The sequence below is a fragment of the Pelobates fuscus genome, chromosome 5, assembly GCF_036172605.1.
Source record: "Pelobates fuscus isolate aPelFus1 chromosome 5, aPelFus1.pri, whole genome shotgun sequence".
NCBI classification, from domain to species: Eukaryota; Metazoa; Chordata; class Amphibia; order Anura; family Pelobatidae; genus Pelobates; species Pelobates fuscus.
In genome coordinates this window covers 347,032,783-347,051,848 of record NC_086321.1, presented here as the reverse complement: position 1 = coordinate 347,051,848, position 19,066 = coordinate 347,032,783, and the positions used below count along the sequence as shown (strand labels likewise).

Below are 19,066 nucleotides of genomic sequence, written 5' to 3'. Positions count from 1 at the left end.
ACCCTTCAAGGCTAGACAAAATTTTCATTATATGGTTATTTTTTTGGCGAAGTTCCGCCTTTCTTGCGTTCGTTTTTGCCATCTTTTGGATGAACAGCAAAAACAAAGTTCGAAGCACTGTCCAACTTTGCAACAAACTAAGGGAAAAAATCCTTCTGGAAGCCAGAATTGAAGTCAAATCTTGGGTCAAGAAGCGGTTAGCTCACATATTAAAAACGATGTCCCTGAGTATTCTGTTTTTTAATATTCATCAAGATGCTATTTAAACAACTATACAGATTCTGATAAAACCACCTCTTCAGGCAGAGAATTCCACATCCGTAATGTTCTTACTGTAGGAAACCATTTCCTTTATCTTAGACTAAATCTCCTTTCTTCCAGTCTAAATGGGTGCCCTCGAGTCCTATGTTTGTAGTCCAATTTATAATTAGATTTCCAGACAGTGGTTTGTATTGGCACCAAATTTCAAAGCTACAGTGATAATGCAGAAGTGTAACAAATGCATTATCTGATCAGCTGCACAGTATCTAGAGGAGGGGTAGTCTGAAAACTGAGAATAGCGCCATTACCTTTACAATAAGCTTTTGTTGGTATAATAATTAGGCTGCTCTTTTCAAGCGCCAAGCACCCAGGCTCTGTTTTTAGGGAAATTAAGCCCTTTCAATGGAGGATTTCGCAGGATCCTCCCTAGACCTCAATGCTGCACTAGAGTACAGCTCTGACATCGGCTCCTGGCAGCTGAAGCATCTGGAGTTGAAGAGGAGAAGATGGAAGAGGATTGTGGTGCCAGTGAGGGACAGGTTCCGTTTAGTAAATCTCACCTTTTTATATGAAATATACAGACCAATCAGAATGCTGCTACAAGCCCACCAGTATCTGATTGTCAGCATATAGTATAGATTGTCAGCACCAGTATAGATGCTGGTGGAATTACAGTAGCTTTATTTTCCTTGTTCTATTCCTTGACATAATGGTCATGGATAGAATATAGCTGGTTAAGTGGAATCTCTGACTGGTAGTGTTGCATTTGAGGAAGCTGGGGCAGTTAAATATATGGCTGGTAGTATAACAGTACATTGGAGAAATTGTTGATCCTGCAGATATGACTCCATTTACTGGTATAGTTCATGTTCTCAGAAATTGGCTCATGTTCTGCCATCCTCTTCACAGTCCTGTCTTTCTCTTAATGCACAAGAGATGGTTACCTTGGTGAGATATATGGTCTACTCTTGCTGGGTTACTGTCCATGGAGACCGAATTTCATTCCTTGATCTTCTAGAAAGCTTCCTGGGTGTAGTTTGCACCGTTATTAGGTGAATATCTGGCCTGTATGCACATGAATGATTGCTGTGTGGACTTGAGATATATGTTGTGCCTCTACTGCTAGAATTATCAATCAGCAGCTTCTTCTGGGTCATAAAAGACAGTCGCATTATAGACTTGGGGGTATGGGGGGAGGGTCATAAGTAATTTTATTTTGCTACTAAGCTGTAGGAATAGCTGCAAGCGATTTGTCACCTACCAAACATCTTAATTAGCCTGTGTGTAGTGTGATCCCTATTGTCTGTCTCATTCATGCGTATTCTGCAGTGTGTTGATCTACCAGTGATTGAATCTGGAGTTAGCAGCATCATCTGGTGCCCTCAGTGTATTTTCTTCATTCGTAATGTATGTATCCTTGAGCTCTAGTTTATACATCAGAAACGCTGCCAAGATAAAATGGTTTTTGTGTGTGTTTGTGTTTTGTTTTTGTTTTTTCTTCTGTTTGTTGCCTCTGTTAAGTAACAGGTGTTGTAGAAGTGAATTAACTTATTGCCAGTATAAGTGTTTGGTCAGCTTTAATGTAAATTTGTTACCATTGCACGCTAACTTTACCCATTGTAACGACAGTGTCTCTGTGAAACTTGCAAGCATAACAGATGCGTCTATTAGGCATAGGTACTCTTTTTAGTCAAAGAGCAACACCAAAACATACATGTCCATCTCTGGCTGATTGGTGGCAGTTGCACTCCTGGACAGTTGATGGTTTTTGGATGTCTCCATTAATTCAGCCCCTCTCCCAGTAGTGCCATATCATTATGATTGATTGCAGCTTTTTTGGAATGTAACTCCCATTAATAAACTACCCCTCCCCCCATTTACACACTGTGGAATATATTGTTGGTTTGGCCTCTAAATAGTCATACCCTATTGCACTTATTAGACTACTTATATGGCATGGCTTTCTTCCTGAGCTGCAGTATCCTGTGACATGTTGGTGAAAACTCTCCAGGTGCACTGGCTTATGATTCTTTTCTTTACATCAAATATTTATTGTAACTGAAGTCAGAGTTCTGCATAATTTAAAACTATCAATATCCAAGCTCATTTTTGTCTGATTCATGTTTCATATATCTTACAATTTTAGAAATGTGCTTTTAAAAGGTACACTCTTTGCTCCATAACCACTCTAAGCACCATAACCACTACATCTCACTGTGGCTATGGTAACAGCATGCTTTCGTGGCTATGTGTCTAATACTTTTTTACTTGATTGACACAATGCGGCACATGAGAATCTGATGGACAGGTGTTTGTGGACTGATGTATGTGTGCTGCTTTAAAAACATGTTTATTAAAACCAACATGTATTAAACATGCATCCTATAAAAGAAAGGTCTGTAAACCCAGACCCTTTTGGTGGTGACTGCAACACAGATCTTGTCAAATGTTTTTTATTGAATATTTTGAAATTTATTATGATACGTTTCCAAAAGGAAAAAAAAAGTGTCATAGTATACATTAGAACAAATATTAACTGTGGAAAATAAACAGTATATTTGGTGGTGACTGCAACACAGATCTAACACAGATGTTTAGATATTAAAGGGGCACTATTGTCAACAAATCAGCTTTAGCTGATGCTGTTTTGATGTATAGATCAAGCCTCTAGTCTCAATGCTCAATTCTCTGCCATTTACTACTTTGTTTGAGCACCCTAATCACACCTTCCTGCTTGTGACTTGCACAGGCTTCCTAAACACTGTCAAGTGAGATCTAATGTTTATACTTCCTTTATTGCACAATTTACAAAGCAGGAGATACAAACTTCCAAAGCAAGTTAACATCTGATTGAAAATAAACAATTTTCCCCCCCATGCTGTCTGTGTCAATCACAGCTATGGGGGAGTGGCTAGGGCTGCACTGACAGAAACAAAAGTGATTTAACTCCTGAATAGCAGAGAATTGCGCAATGAAGCTTCAGAGACCTTATCTAGTGACCAAAACTGCTTTAAGCTGAAATTGTTTAGCTAATTATAGTGTCCCTTTTAAGAGCACACTTTTCATAGTTTGTAAAGAGTACAAACTGGGGTGGCACTCCATGCAATATATCACAACAATTTGAGAAAATGCAAATATTTGGATTGTTCCTCACACACCCCACTATTAAGTTAAAAAAAAAAAACTTTTATTTATTTATTTTTATTCCCCCTGGCTTTCAAGCAGACAACCAGTCCTTTTACTTGTTTGTTTTGCTTTGTGGAGCTAAACTCAAGAGGCAGCAATTGCTTAGACCACCTACCTTGCCAAGACTTCTCCGTGAGCTGCATTGGGAAGTCTGTGATTGGACAGCCATAGAAAGCCTTGGCAGGGTTAGAAGGGGGAAGGCTTGCAACAGCTGCAGACTAAAGATCTGCAGGTTTTGCAAGCTGTTTTTAGAGCTACCCCCAGTGATAAAATGCATAATTAAATGCATGTAAGTTTTTATTGAGGGTATATCTCCTAAACAGTGATTTATGCTTGCCTTCGACAAAGAAATTAAACAAAAACCCTTTAAATATTTGTTCTGGCACTGTAGTAAAAGCCTGAAATGTTTATCATAAATAATCTTGGTGTGTGTTTAGGTATAATCTGTTTAATCGCATTTGGCTAACCCCTCAATGACACAAAGCCAGCAAAAGCATCACATATTAATGTGTTGCAATTCTGATTTTTAAGTAAAGTCCAGTTTAAATATGACCCTCCCTTGCTTGCATGTTTCAACTTGTCATGCTCATAGAGGCATTTTTTTTTTCCTTCTCTGTCTTTCAAAAAAATAAAAAATAAAAAAAAAAAAAAATTGAGAGCGCATTCTTTGAATTTCTTCTTGCTGCACAGCTTCTGATTTGACTACAGGCCTTTGGTGCTAGACAAGACATTTACATTACAATATGTGTGTTTAAAGAGAACAGTGGCCTATTTTTCAATGGAGCAATACGTGACCAATCATCCTATTACTCAAAATAGGCCTTAAAGATTTCTTTAAATGGTAATTGGTTAGAAGCTTAATCTCTTTGCTTCCTGTCACTGTAGGATTCCCCAACATTTTGAACACGCACCGTAATAAAATGGTCACTGTGTGATTTACTTAATATTGCTTATGGGAAAGCGTCTTAAAATTATTTGCTGTTGTGGGGTCTTCAATCCCCTCATTTTAGTATCTGATTTAAAGGAAACTCTTATATATGTGGAATACTTGTATACCTATTTATATTGTATATAGGTTTTGAAAGTATTGATCTTCCTTCATGAATGCATTATAACTCTTTTAAATATGAGATTCCGTAACATCCATGTGGATGGGGAAAAAAAATAAATGTTGTTTAAACTACCTCAAACTGCACTGTTGTCTCATCGGTAAAAGTTACCAGAAGGCTTATTGTTGTATTTGTATTATATTATTTATTGACCGCACAATGGCTGTCTTCAGCATATAGTTGGAATAACTGTATCTCTCTCCCCCATTGCAGTTGGGTATAATAGATGACACATTGCCTGGTTAATGGTAGAGAGCTGAGCAGCATGCAGTAGAGGAGGGGTTGGGGGAAGTGGAGTGGCGTATTGTTTAGTTTGGGATGTAATCTCTACGTTGCTCAGCAACTAGTTCGTGGATACGGGAGTGGACTGCGGTCGCTCCTAGCAACCGTTGTTTGCCGAGTAACAATCCGTAGGAGAGCAAACAGAGCCAAGCATGGCAGCCTGTGCATTACACATGGAACATCTGCATCTGTTTTTTTTTTTTTTTTTGCGGATTAACCCTTTCTTTTCTGTCGCCGTGTGCAATGCTTTGCTCAGTCTTGATTTACAAAAAAAACATACAGTTCAGGTTTTAATTTTTTAATTTATTTTAAAAAAATCTGATTTTCTTGATATTTAAATTATATTGTATAAATTAATTGTATAAATTAAAATTGTATAAATTTAATCTCTAAATGGATTTGAAAGAAAAATGTTGCTAAAGATTTTCTGTTTTAAGGAACACTAAAGCTTTAGGAGTACAAACCTGTATTCTTAATGATTTAGTGCCCCTAGTTTTAGAGGTCCCACTTCGTGTGCCCGAATAATAGTAATACTATTGTTTTACTTGCCTTTTTCCAGCAATGATGCTCCCTCAACGCTGCTTACCTGAGGGCCTGATGCGCATGTTCAGCGAGTGCCACTCTTGCATCCAAGCATTCCCGTGGGGAAGCTTGGATGCAAGCGCAGGAACGCAGCCACTAGAGGTGGGTTTAACACTGCAATGTGTAAAGATTCTAAAAGACTTCCAGGTCTTGCATTGCGTGGTTAAAAGGACAGGACCACTTCACTCAGGCCATTTTATTGAGATGAAGTGGGAGACTGTAGTGGTCCTTTTAAAGATGCATTCTAGTCCAAAGGATATTCAGCTTGTAATAAGGTTTAGTTATGTATCATGAGGCTGTATAATTGTGCACTATTTACATTTTTGATAAATTACTTCCATTAATTTAAATTAATCGAACTTGTGTCTGCAGAGATAACTTGCACGTTTGCACAGCAAAAATGTTCTACAATAAACATACACATTTTGGAAAACCCTTACTCCCATTGTTTTTAAATTGTTCTCTAAACATCATTGATTAACCTATTAAACGTGGGAGCGTTAACCTTGCAATAATTTAATAATTCTCTATCTGTGTATTTTTGTAGATAGGAAAACCAGTTCTGATATAACTATAAACTAATCTGAAAAGTAATATTTCTAAGTATGATATCTTAATCTGGTAGCAAATATTAAATATTCTAACAACCTGCAAGATTGTGTCTTTACATTTTAAAATTCATGGTTTAAATTGACTTAATTAAAATAAAATCCACTCTTGTTTGAGACACTCAATAGATTTAGAACTAATATCTACTACAAAATTCCAAGTAGATAATGTGTACATTTTCTCAACATTTTAGAAATCTGCTACGGCTGTAATGGAAGGATGTGTTTTAAATGATCTAATACATAACCTGAAAAGGGGTGGTACACACACCTTGTTGGTACCTGATTGCAGTTCTTAACACATTGCATTTGAAATAAAATATGGCATCACTTTAATAAGCTTTCTTAATGATTCACTACTCTTAGAAAAACTTTCTAAATTAATTATTTACAGAAGTCGCCATTTAAATTATTTGAGATTTTTTGTCATTTAATAAATCCTTTGGAAAGCCTATTAAAACAATGCCTTTGCTTTTAAATGCAACCCACTCTCTAATATTTACTTGCAAAATAACTTTATTACTTGTGTTCTATTTAGTAAACGTCCCCACATCTAGATATCTAGCACTAGGAGGGTGAGGTGACATTTTCTGGTTTTGGGAATTCTTTCAGAATTTTTTTTTGGGATAAAATATTAGCTGAATCCGTTATGAGGGATAGCTTATAAGCTACTCTCCTTTCACTCTGTGCAGTTGATAATGGTATAGGACCATGTTCTATAGGTCTTCGTTCCCTGATCTTTGTGATTGGAAAGTTAAATGACAGGAAGGGATGATTTTACCAAATTATCTGGCCCATGGCATTGCAATATGGTTTATGGGGTCTATGTGAGGGTTGTACAGCTGCCTCCCAATCTATCAACAGGAGTAAAGCAAATACTTCACAGATTTATGTTACAAAACTAGAAAACCTACAGAATGTAAGTATGTTGTTCTTTGTGGCTCAACAAAATCACAGCATCGGGTTGCCATGGTGACCCTAATGCAAGCAGATCCTGAAAATGTGCTTGTCTGTCGATCCGTTTTCTTAGATAGGCCATTATGGTCTGCAAGATAGCGAGTGGCCTTGCACCACTCATAGGGACACGTTGGGGCTATATTGTGGGATTTTGACTTGCAGTACTGAGAAGAAGTGGTATGGTGGCACATCTTCCTGGCATTCTGTCATAATGTCACAGGGGAGTGCTGGAAGAGCCCGGAAGCTGTCTATTCTGCTTGAAAATGTGTAACACCTTCTCACTAGACAACAAGAATAGAGCTGCAGACAAACAGGTTTTCCCTTCTTTCTACTGAAATAGGTGAGCAGCAGAATAAGTCAGGGAAGAATTCAGTTGTCATGGGGGTAAAATGAGTTACTTGCTGTGTTATGCTAATTACCGGTAGGTGTTTTCTGCAAGAGATTACTTTGGTACAATTCTTATTTTAGTTAGTTAGGTTTTTGACTGTTAAATAAGGTGTGTGAATGTATGGTTCATTAAATCTGTGTTTTTATTATTATTATTTTTTTATTGAAAATATGGCTTTGGCTCTTGAACCATTTGGAAATGTTTCAAGTTCCATGGATAGTACATTTTCTATGAAGACCATCACAACTGCAGCTTGGTGCATTGCGTTTTTAGTTTTAAGTGTTTTGACAAAAAAAAAACAGGGCTTTCAGCACCCACAAATTGTTCATTGCAGCAGACATGATAATATGGAAGTTTCACTTCTACATAATCCATTCAAAATTCAATCCAACTTTGGGTGGACAATTTAGCCTAGTGCCTGACATCTATCATTGCTCTCCAAGGGTGGAAAATGACTGCAGGAGTAAAATGTCTACATTGTAACAGGGCAGCAGAAGACCTTAAGGTTGCTTGCTTCAAGAGTACCATTTTCTTTGATAACCAAAGTTTCCAGATGTCGTGTGAACTCACATAACCATTTTGAAAGATATGCTATCACAGTGCAAAATTATAGGTTTTCGAGAACGTAAACAGAGTGACCAACTCCTCTTTAGTAGGATTGTGGTGTTTAGTTTTTTAACTTCATTAACTGCTCTTTGGTAGACAAATATCCAATGGTAGATTAATGGTTTACATTGTTAGTTTTTTATTTTATTTTTTTTACTGCATTTCAGAAGGTATTTTGGAGGGACTATGTTTTGAGTTGATGTAGGGTACACAATTGTCAGTAGAATTCTAAGGAAAGGGAAAACCCTTTTTCGGGGATGCCTGTCCCTGTCCAGGGATCCTTTGAGATGTGTATATACCTGTGTGTCTTTTGTATGAGATGGCACGAGTGGTCCTTGTCAAAGAGATGGCATTTGTCAGGAACAAGTCCGTTTATTATGTAGTAAAATCAGGTGTTACATTTTTATATGTGCTCATGAGATCAGGTGTGCATGAAATGTCCTTTAATGTTCAGGGCATTGATGACTCGGTAACAACCTGGATACAAGATTTCCCAGCAACATTATGAGATGGATTATGTCCCTCTCAAAGACTGGTGGGGCCCAGCACAGTAGTACCTCTTGCATAGAATTTATAACCACGTCACTGCACATATCACAGAATGCTTAGTTCTTGTACAAGGTTATAGAGCAAATTTTAATGTGAATTTAAAGAATGTTTTCCATTAAGGTTTTTTTTTTTTTTTTTTTTTTTTTAACCTCTATCCTGATACAGGTAGCACCATGCAGAATTCAGACAGTGGTTCAGACTCGGCTACATCAGTCTCACTGAGGACTTCTGCAACTGCCCAAGCCCCAGTAGTTCAACCTGTTCCAGCATCTCAGCAGGTAACTGTTTCAATAATTTCTAACCAAAGACATTTCACATGGGAAACAGAGACATGGGTGGTGCTGGGTATTCAAGCTGAGAAGAGAGGAGATCGGTGTGGCCTCTTACATAGAACCTACGCCTTTAAAAGGACATGTATGTAATAAGAAGAGAAGAGACCATATGACGAACGTCTTGTTGTGCACAATAATTCTGGTGAACCCCCACTGAAGGGCAAAATAAAAACAAACTTTGAATGTCACCAGAGAAGTTCATCAGATAGTGGCACCGGGAAACAAACTCCAGGCAACTAATGAGAAATGACAGAAAAAAGGCTTGATAAAGGTCTTGAGTAGCGACCAAAACATTGTCCAAGTGATATGCTCCATTAAAAAGGCTGTCATGATTTGGACTGCTAAGTGCCTTGATCTCATACTTTCTTCATACATAGGAAAAAAAGGCAAGTGGCAGAATGGGGAAAGGAGGAGCATTGAGTATTTGGAGGACATAAACCAAAAAAAAAAGCTGTCTTAGGTCAGTCGTAACTGTGCTAGCCGATGTTAGCATGGTATCATATGGCTTCTAGTTAACTTATATTCTTCCTGATTGCAGCCTCAAAATAAATTAATTAAAAAAAAAACTTTACACCAGTAGCACATGATTGCTAATTTTTTTACTGGGTCATTTTCCTGCGTCGTCAAATTAACTTTTATATAGCTATTTCATGGATTTATTATCTTATCACCGTAAAAGTTGAATAGAGATCTAAATATTCAGGAATCAAATAGTGTTCTAATAAACAAGTATTTTAGATCAGTTTGACTGGTTTAATCACTGGAATCAGTAGATGCTAAAGACATAATTATAAACCTATTGATTTTTATTTTACTTCATTCTAACATAGATATTGAAACTAGTTCAGTAAGGGAATTTGGTTCTTCTTGTAGTAAGCATGCCATTCCTTAATACAAATGTATGCCATGGATCAAATGGACTGTGCGTTACTAAATAGCAGCTTGCCCTTTGGGTATGTTGGTTTGTCACGGCTGTTTGTCTCTTTCAATTGAAGGAAGTGACATGATTTAATAACAGCCGTGAACCTTGTGTACCCACCCTGTATTTAGAACTGTTATCTGTACTAGAAACGGGACATGTAAGTTCTTATTATGCAGGTAGAAAATAGGCAATCATTTGATTTTATAAAAAATTTGTTTATGTATCTGAAATATATAGTTACTAATTGTAGTAATGTATTTAACATTTGATTTCTTTTTTGAACATTAATAAACAATGTCCATCCATCCACCTTACTCATTTGTGTTGGTGCATATTGCCAACTAAAGCTTAGAATAGGCATTTGAAATGTGCTAATGTAAGGTTTTTATATGGCTTTCTGTGTTTTCCTGCTTTAAAGTCACTGATATATAAAATGTACATATTGAAAAAAATCTTTATTTATGTAACACTTTCCACAACCCAGGATTACTTGCTAAACCTATAATTATAATATTCTTTGATACTTGTTAAGATTAGCAACTGCAGTCAATCATTCTTACAACGTGTTTAGGGCTAATTTTTTGGAAGAGAGCAGTTTGCTTACTCCTGCTTTGGGTCATATTTATAAAACAAATTTTCAGTCCTAGCCCCATGCATTGGGGTCTGATAACATCCTTTAATCATCCTTTTACTTTCAGAGGAGTTTGTCCCAGTCGTCTGGTTCTGCTCCCAAAGGAGCACACGGTCAGGGTATCTCTGTGCCCAGGGCCCACCAGTTACAGCAGCAGGTAAATGACCATGCAAGGTCCAAGCATGAAGTCCAGCTGCTACTAATCCCCAAAAACACTGGCTGTTTACAATTTCTTTGTACTCACTAAATTTGTCGAAATGTACAGTCGTATGTCTTAAAAGTCCAAATAGTCAAATATCGTGAATTGCATGTACCTGTATCAGCACTGGTGCACTGTGGGGATTGTAAAAATGGTAAAGAATATATATCTCCCACAATGGGTTGTAAAGAACCTAAATGCTTAACAATATCTTTTCATTATAAACTGGGTGAATTTTTACACCTCGGCAACATGAAACATGCCCCATAACCTGTACTTTACAATAATTTCAGCATTCTTTAAAGGGAACCTCCAGAGTTAATTTAAATATGTATTTTTATGATATAAATAAGGAATGTAATAAACCATTTCTGTCACTGAATTTGCAGCAGATTTAAAAAAAATTTTTTTTTTGTTCTGCTGCTCTTTTTAAGAACGGATATCTCAAACGTGGTTCCTAATCCCTGGGAGGATTATCAAGCATGGGGCAGTGTATGACACACCTATGTTCCCTAATTACTTGTTGAAATTTCTGACTCGCTACTTGCATATGTGCACAGTGCAACAGTGAGCAGCATCTCATTTAATCAAGGGAGGTGGTGGGAAGTTTCTCATGGCTGCATAGTTCTTGCACTTCCCCGTCATGTTTTGAGAGAATATCCTGCCCAGAAATTAAAGAATAAGTATAGATGATCATGTTACAGTCAGTGCCTTCTCCCACTTAATGTTACCCGTTCATCTGACATCCTGCAATACATCATTCTATTTTTATTTATGTATTACTTGTCACATGGTACCTGGAGGGTCCCTTTGAAGCAAACAGAGTTTTCCTGTTTTCGTTCCTAAAAGAAGAAAGCTATATTTAAGTATAGATCCATTCGTATGTTGAATGCTACACTAATGTTTACTAACTATGCTCTGTTGAAGCTTTGATAACCAGCAGCATACGGGCATAAGGCTTCACGTTTACTTAATCCGACACCAGTTATTGCATGATTTCAAGCCATGGCGCATGTTCACACAGCACAAAGCTATTTGATGGTATTCAAAATATGTTCTGGTTTATTACACTAGCTGCAATGCTTTACAGCAACACTGTTGAACAAACTAAATGCTGACCTTTCCAGCTTGACTCGTTTCATTCCTCTAGGATTTGTGTGAGGTATTAGAAGACAGGAAGCTTTTTGGGTAAATTGCTGGATCCCCGTTTTCAGCGATTGTGGGATAAATATAAAATGTAAATCTTGCCTCCATTTCAATGTGAACATAAAAATATTAATGTTTTCTTTCCCTATTCACTTTTTATCATGTAAACTGTGCAATTGGCATTGATGCCATTTCCATAAAGACAATAATTTGTCTTCTCCTTTTACAATTAAACTTTCATCATTCATAGGTACACATTATGTATTATGTATGTACAGAAATGGGGCAAAAATACTTTCTGTACCTTGACGAATCTTCAGTCCATTTTACTTTAGCCATGTCCAAAGTTGCTGCCTCACATGTCTGCAATTGCCTCTAGTTGCTAATAATATTAAAGCTCTGATTTATTTTCAACATTATTTTCCCATTTTAGAATGATCATTGTTGGGAGTGGATGAGCAATACGCAGTCTTTAGTTTCTCCCCAGGTCTCATTATTTCAAAGAGCGCACTGCAACTCAAGTGTTTATTTACTTCATGGTCACCATGGCGACACTCGGCCAATATCAGGCTACAGAGCTAAGCTGGACTTCCCTGCATCGTCATAGTGTAGATTGGCAGCAATACACCACAACATGGGCTTTGCCTCTTTTAGAGCTGCTTTATTTACCCACAGATGGGAACACATGTGTTTAATTCCATATATATATATATATATATATATATATATATATATATATATATATATATATATATTATTTTTTTTTACCCTTAAAATACCATTTAATGTCGTGTGCTTTACAGTGCTAATCAAATTAAAGAAAGCTTTATTGACAGAAAAGAAAACATTCTGTATGAATACATCTTCTTTATATACTGTATTTCCTTATCTACATCTTCTCACATTAAAGCTGGTCGAGAGATTTTAGTAGCTCACTTTGTTGCTGTTATGATGAGATATCCGTTTGTTGCCTTGGAGTTTAAAATACTCTAGTCCAGAGACGCAGGAATGTTTATTGATTAAAATACTGCTCTTTTTCCTGTCTGAGTAGCAACATTTTAAGTGTGTGTGTGTGTTGGGGGGAAAAAAAGCCTTTTTATTATAGAATCTGACTTTAACTACATGTTTCTGATTTGTGTGTAACATATACTACATTTTGATATATTTCCTGCATCACTGCAATGTTTTGAGAAAAAAAATCTTCTAGAAAAGTCTCAATTGATAAACCTGTTTCTGATGTACAAGTTACTGAGATTTAATTGTCCAGTTTAAGTGCATCACGAACACATTAAAATCTTTCATGTTGTTGAAGCCTTGGGGTTCAGTTGAATTCTCTTTCCCAATTATTAAGAAATCCTCTTTTTGCAGGTTCAGACTGTCCAGCATGTCTACCCTACCCAAGTGCAATATGTGGAAGGAGATACTGTGTACACAAACGGAGCCATGTGAGTGCTGCATGCTTTGTTACCAATTACAGTGCTACTTAAGATATTACAGTTGCCTGGTTCCCAACAGAAAACTAATTCGTAACCATAGAGGTCTTGCATAATTACCAGTGAATGGAAGAATAATCATTCTTACAGGTGAATCACTTGCAGTATATTGGTTTTTATGAATTGTTTCCATTAGGGCTGCATCTTTAGATTATTTAGATCTCCATTCATTGTGTAACTGCCATTCACCAAACTGGCCCCAGACACTAATTTTCTTTAAGTATAATAGCTAAAGATTATTGAACTTATAGTTGAGCTACCTGCTGATTAGCTCTGATTTATATTTTAAAATGACATGATTAGAGCAAGATAAGTAACCATAACATAAAGAACAATAGAGTTAAAAAGGACTAATGCAATGTAAACCGTAAGGAACTACTCCGCAAAGTATTAAGTCATCATATACCGTACTGATTAGAATCAGATTTGCATGGATCATTATGAATTATTCATAGAAATATATTGCAATAACATTAGCAAGTAAACACACTACATGTAGAGCAACACGAATAAGTCTTACCATCACTGTATATGTATTTAAAACATTTATTGATTTATGCTATGCTTCTTCCCCTCTTTTAAAATAAGAAAAATACCAGAGGGTTCTCAAAACTACCTCTAATTCCAGTGCTGGGACAATCTCCTAGAGGAAGCAGGTCTGCCATTTTTTAGATCTGTTGTGGTAATCTCAGTCTAGTCCAATGCTTGTCATATAGAATCATTGGAGACGTAAATCATTTGAATGGCAGTTGCTGTGCTTTCTGTAGCGAAACATTAAATGCAATACTTCTATGCGAAGTGCTAAAGGAGCACAATTGTGTTAGAAATACAAACCTGTGGTTGTAATGTCAGAGATGCTCTATGCTATTTTTATTTCCCCCATCCACTTTCCTGAAATGGTAAAATGTATTTTCCTTCTTTTTAGTCAAACGCCACACTAATAGCAGAGAAGGCAGTGCTTATAATTAAGAGACTGCAAGTACAATCTCTTTGCACCAAAATCACTACATAAAACTGTACTGTTTTCGGTGCTTAGTGTTTTCTTAACCGCTTTTCCTTAATGTGGAAGTGCCTCTAGTGGCTGCTGGCTGTAAGACTCTAAAGGCATGTTATCTTAAAAAAATATGAACATATTCTCTGAAACTGCAGTGGTTTTAATTGCAAATAAAAGGGACAGTGTCTGTGCATCAAAACCCCTACATTAAAAGGACACTATAAACACCCACACCACTTTATATCAGTGTGCCCCAGGCATTTTAGTCTTGCAATGCAAAGCTGTTTTCATTGCAGGACTAAAGACACCTTTAATGGCTGTCTTCCTGAGAGCAACCTCCTGCTTCTACCTCCAAAACTAGGGATGCGCATGGGCAAAAAAATTTGGTTCGGTTTGAAAATAGTAAAATAATTAGTCTGCCTCGGCAATTCGGACCAATGGCATTCAGTTCAGCACTTCGGAACTGCCCAACGTCGGAACTTCAGACATTCGTAAGCATCCGAATGTTCGAAAGGCATGAAATTCTTATGAATGTACATTCGAAACGAATTGCACATGCCTAATGCTCATTTCATTGGACAGGGAATAGTAAAACTGGATTGGGCAAGCAAGCGTTACATTGCACAAAACGAATTAGCATATTGGTCAAGATTCCTGTCATCATTCACGTAATTTTCCCTCCCTTTCTCTTGTTTTGACACTTTTCAGAAAGCCAAATAGCTTCGGAGCTTCGGCACTTCCGAACTACCGCACTTCGGACATTCGTAAGCATCCGAATGTCCGAATGGCATGAAACTCGTACGAATGTATATTCGCACATGTCTAATATGTGTAAAAAGTTGTAAAGTAAATTTTTTTTCTTGACCTTGGGAATACCCTTTTAATTCTTTGTTGGACATCATGGTCTTTACATGTACTGACATTGCTAATATTATGTCCTTTTTATTTGAACAGTCGCACAACGTACTCCTACAACACTGAAGCGCAGATCTATGCTCCTAGCAGTGGTGCCTCCTATTTTGATTCTCAGGGTGGAGGAGCTCAGGTGACCACAGTTGTGTCCTCACCTACTGCCATTCCATCCCACAGTATGGTTGGCATCACCATGGATGTGAGTGGAAGCCAATTATTGTCTAGTTCTGGAGCATACCTAATTCATGGTGGATTAGACAACTCTCGCCATGCACTGTCTCACACATCTCGCTCTTCCCCTGCCACGGTATGTATATTCGATCTGTGGCCAACAAAAACTTAACTTTTCAAAATTTCCCACAACAATTAAGATTTTGTAATTTTTCAGGATATTAAAACATTTCAATATTGAATTTTATAAGCGCATCTTTACAATAAACAAACATTGTGCTCCTCTCTATGAATTGTATAAGTTGAAAAAGAAAGCACCTGTATACTTGAAGCGGTATCTGTGAATTAGCCTCTGTATAGATGTTTTCTTTATTAGCTTGTAGGGCACTTGAAACAAAAATGTTTATTTTAATACTTTATTTCCCTTCTTTAAGGTTTATGGTGTATTCAAAGAAGCAGACACTACAAATGTTTTATAGTAGAACTAACCACTTCTAATGACTTGGGTAGTGTTTGCAAAAATATGTTGATTCTGCTAATTTGATAATGGAGAGTCCTCACTCTCCGCAGTAGGACATCACCGTCACCAAAACCCCATAGAAAAACATTCTACATGCTTTCCTATGGGGGAAGTACTAAAGCGAGTGCCACCATTGCCGTGCATGAGAATTAGGTCTCACCCACTGGCCGGGGGCACTAGTTTGTTTTCCTGGCATTCTAGTTTCCCTTTAAGATTTGTATGAAACGGCCTGTGAATTTTTTAGAAGGAATTTGTGACATCAGAATTAAGTTCTATGGTTTAAGCTTTAATTGGTGTATTGATATATGTTAATCTTTGCACCAGCCTTTATATCCTGATTAATCTAGCTGTTGACTATAGAATTGTTTCTAAGCGGTCTACACTTCTTAATTTAACGTGTGTTTAGTCCCAGTTTCCCCTATCCCCCTCCATATACTCACTGGAAAAATAGTGTATTTAGTTCAGGGATAGCAAGCCCCTTATAAACAAACTATTAGATCCAGAAAGCATGTATTTCACACCAATATAGATTGTTCACATTTAGGCTAAAGTTCAATCTGAAAGCTGTAATAACTTTCCCAAAATGCTTCTCTTCTTGGAGGCGTGTCCAGTGATGTCAGCACTGCTGGGCTTTGTCTGCCAATGGGATTTTCCAAAGTGCACTTTAGACTTTTGGATTTTAACCTAGATGTAAGGAATCTATAAATTAAGTGCTTTCACTTCTCCGATCCATCTGACTGCTGGAACGTAAAATCTGATCTCTTGTGTTTGAGCTTGATGTTCCCTGAACTGAACACGCTGAGCAGTATCTGCTCTCATGCAGTGAGTGTTGTGTGCTTAACATTTTTCACTATGCACTATTTTTTTCTTCTGCTTGTATCTTTGAATGCATGTTCACACTGTATATGTCTGTGTAGATATGCCTAGGCCAGCTCTTAACATGTCCTGCAATCATTTTCTACTTCCTTTTGAGATGGAAATCCTCGCTCTGTCAGTTATCTTATTGGAATTGAATTTATTTTATTTTTTTTAATACGAATATGGTTTTCTTATCAGACATAGCTAGCATTCCTAATCCCACAATCTTATCATTTTTTTTTTTTTTTACTTTTTTAACTTTTTGGTTCTTGCGTTTACAAGGGAAAAATAATACTCCTTTGACTTCTATTTACATGGGTTTAAAGGTGTTTGCTGTTATAGAATCACCAATACTTAATAATTTAATATTTGTTTGACCCACTTCCTTGCTCCAATACAGGCTGCTCTAATTCAGGGCAGTGGTCTCATACCTTTTAAAATGTGTGCATTGCAAGCTGGTTTTTAGGCAGTATGCGGTATTCTGCTAATTGCTGAAAATTGCCATTAAATCTGTATATTGAAAAATACGGTCTTGAAGTCCACTTCATCATCTAAATGGTATCTGCTACAGTGAAAGGCACTCTATGAATTATGGAGGCAGATGGTATCACAACTAGCTGCCTACCGTATTTATGTGTATGTAGCTGAATGTTTTTGGACTGGTGAGTGTATGTATATGTGTGTAATAAAAAAATAATCATGTTATGTTAAATTAGATTGTTTGCCACACTGGTTAGACAGATCCTTGGTGTTTACCTAGCAACCGAAGATATGTTCTGACCTTCATAAATTCATAATATTTTTTTTTTTTTCTTTGAGGGCATATACATCTTTCTTTAAAAATTTAGTAAAATTCACCTTGTCAGTGAGGTGTAGCTGACACCTCTCTATGCACAGTGAGCGAGGGGTCCATGTCCAGATTGCATTTTTAAGGGGACCCTCTAAGCACCAATCAACTGATTACTTTAACATGGAATGCTGTCCCAAGTATAAATTTACTATATCAGTTCAACTCAGACTGTGTGTGTGCCAAATACAAGTGAGCGGCAGCATTATATTTTTTTTAAGTATCCCTTTAACTTGAGGATACAGGGATAGGCAGTTGAGTTGGGAATAAACATTGGGCAAGCTACTAAGTTTTTACCTTTACTTGATAAACTCGGATCTCGTATTTGTTTTTGCTTAAAATTTTGTAGATTCTAGTAATCTGCCTCCTTACTTTTCGTGATAATCCTTTTTTTAAGTGCATTATTTTGGCATGAAGGTCTTGTTCATCAAGACACTTGTTCCTTTTTCCATCTTGGTATGTGTGTATTTTATTGGGCACAAGGAGGAAAAATAATGCATGTGGTATACATGTGTATTTTTATTCTTATTTCAGATTTTTTTTTTATACTCTTCCTTGTGCCTAATACTCATCAGAAGCTTGTAGAAATTGACCGGTGTACATACATGTTCACATATGCTTTCACAGAACCGCACATTTTATGGGCACACTCTAGTGCTTCTATGCCAAAGAATGGCTTGTTGCTGGTTTTTCACCGATACAAGTTTCAATAAGATGCAGATATCTTCAATGTGTGGTTTTTGTCCAGCAATTGCCGCTTTCAATGTTATAACCTTTATATAATTCTAGTTCCTGCAGTGCATGTTGCAGTGACATACACTCAAAGCCCTTTTTTCAAATTTAACTGTGTACTCTTCATGTCCGTGCACTTTTTCCTGACTTTATTACTCGTTCCACATCAGCAGGCTCCATGTCTGACGTCTCCTCTGTTTTTTGCATGCTTTCTCTGTAGCTTGAAATGGCGATTGAAAATCTCCAAAAAAATGAAGGCATCACCTCTCACAAAAGCAGCTTGCTCAACAGCCATGTAAGTTCACCTCTAACTCCACAGCCTGCTTGTCAGTGAAGACCTCTGCTTCTCCTTGGACTTTCTAAGGCATGCATGCTATAACACTCTGCAGTATGTTTATCAGACAGGAACATTTGTAGTTTGCACTACCACATTTGAACTCATTAGCTCATTCTTTGCACTGTTTGGGATTTAGGAGCCATTTTGTTTAATTCCCTCTAAGGTTTAATCTATAGTAGAGTGTGTGTTTAAATATATTTTTATTCTTATTTTGCCAATGTGAAAACTGAATGAAATCAATTCATTATACAAATGTAAGGAATGGAAAACCAAATCGCAAAATCTAAAGTAGTCAAGCCGTGAATATACGTGAGCTGGAGATTTTCTTACATTGAATATTTTTTTTTTTTTTGGGCTATGTTTGCCTAATTGGTTTTCTGTTCACTCCAATTCTCTGTTTAGTGTATGGTTTTTTTTTTGGTTTGTTTGTTTGTTTGTTTTTTG

At 36.9% G+C, this 19,066-nt stretch overlaps 1 protein-coding gene across 13 annotated transcripts in view; it reads left to right on the top strand.

Moving 5' to 3' along the window:
- Positions 1–19,066, top strand: part of RFX2 (regulatory factor X2) — a 38,991-nt gene that overhangs the window by 10,281 nt on the left and 9,644 nt on the right. For 9 of the 13 annotated variants that reach the window (XM_063455853.1, XM_063455849.1, XM_063455851.1 and 6 more), the window contains 5 exons: positions 8,694–8,806; positions 10,481–10,570; positions 13,127–13,203; positions 15,200–15,464; positions 18,506–18,580. In XM_063455853.1, the coding sequence (XP_063311923.1) occupies positions 8,702–8,806; positions 10,481–10,570; positions 13,127–13,203; positions 15,200–15,464; positions 18,506–18,580 (612 nt within the window). In that variant the 5' untranslated portion in view covers positions 8,694–8,701. The remainder of the gene's footprint in view (positions 1–8,693; positions 8,807–10,480; positions 10,571–13,126; positions 13,204–15,199; positions 15,465–18,505; positions 18,581–19,066) is intronic. The other 4 variants (XM_063455857.1, XM_063455855.1, XM_063455858.1 and 1 more) reach the window with 2 other exon arrangements.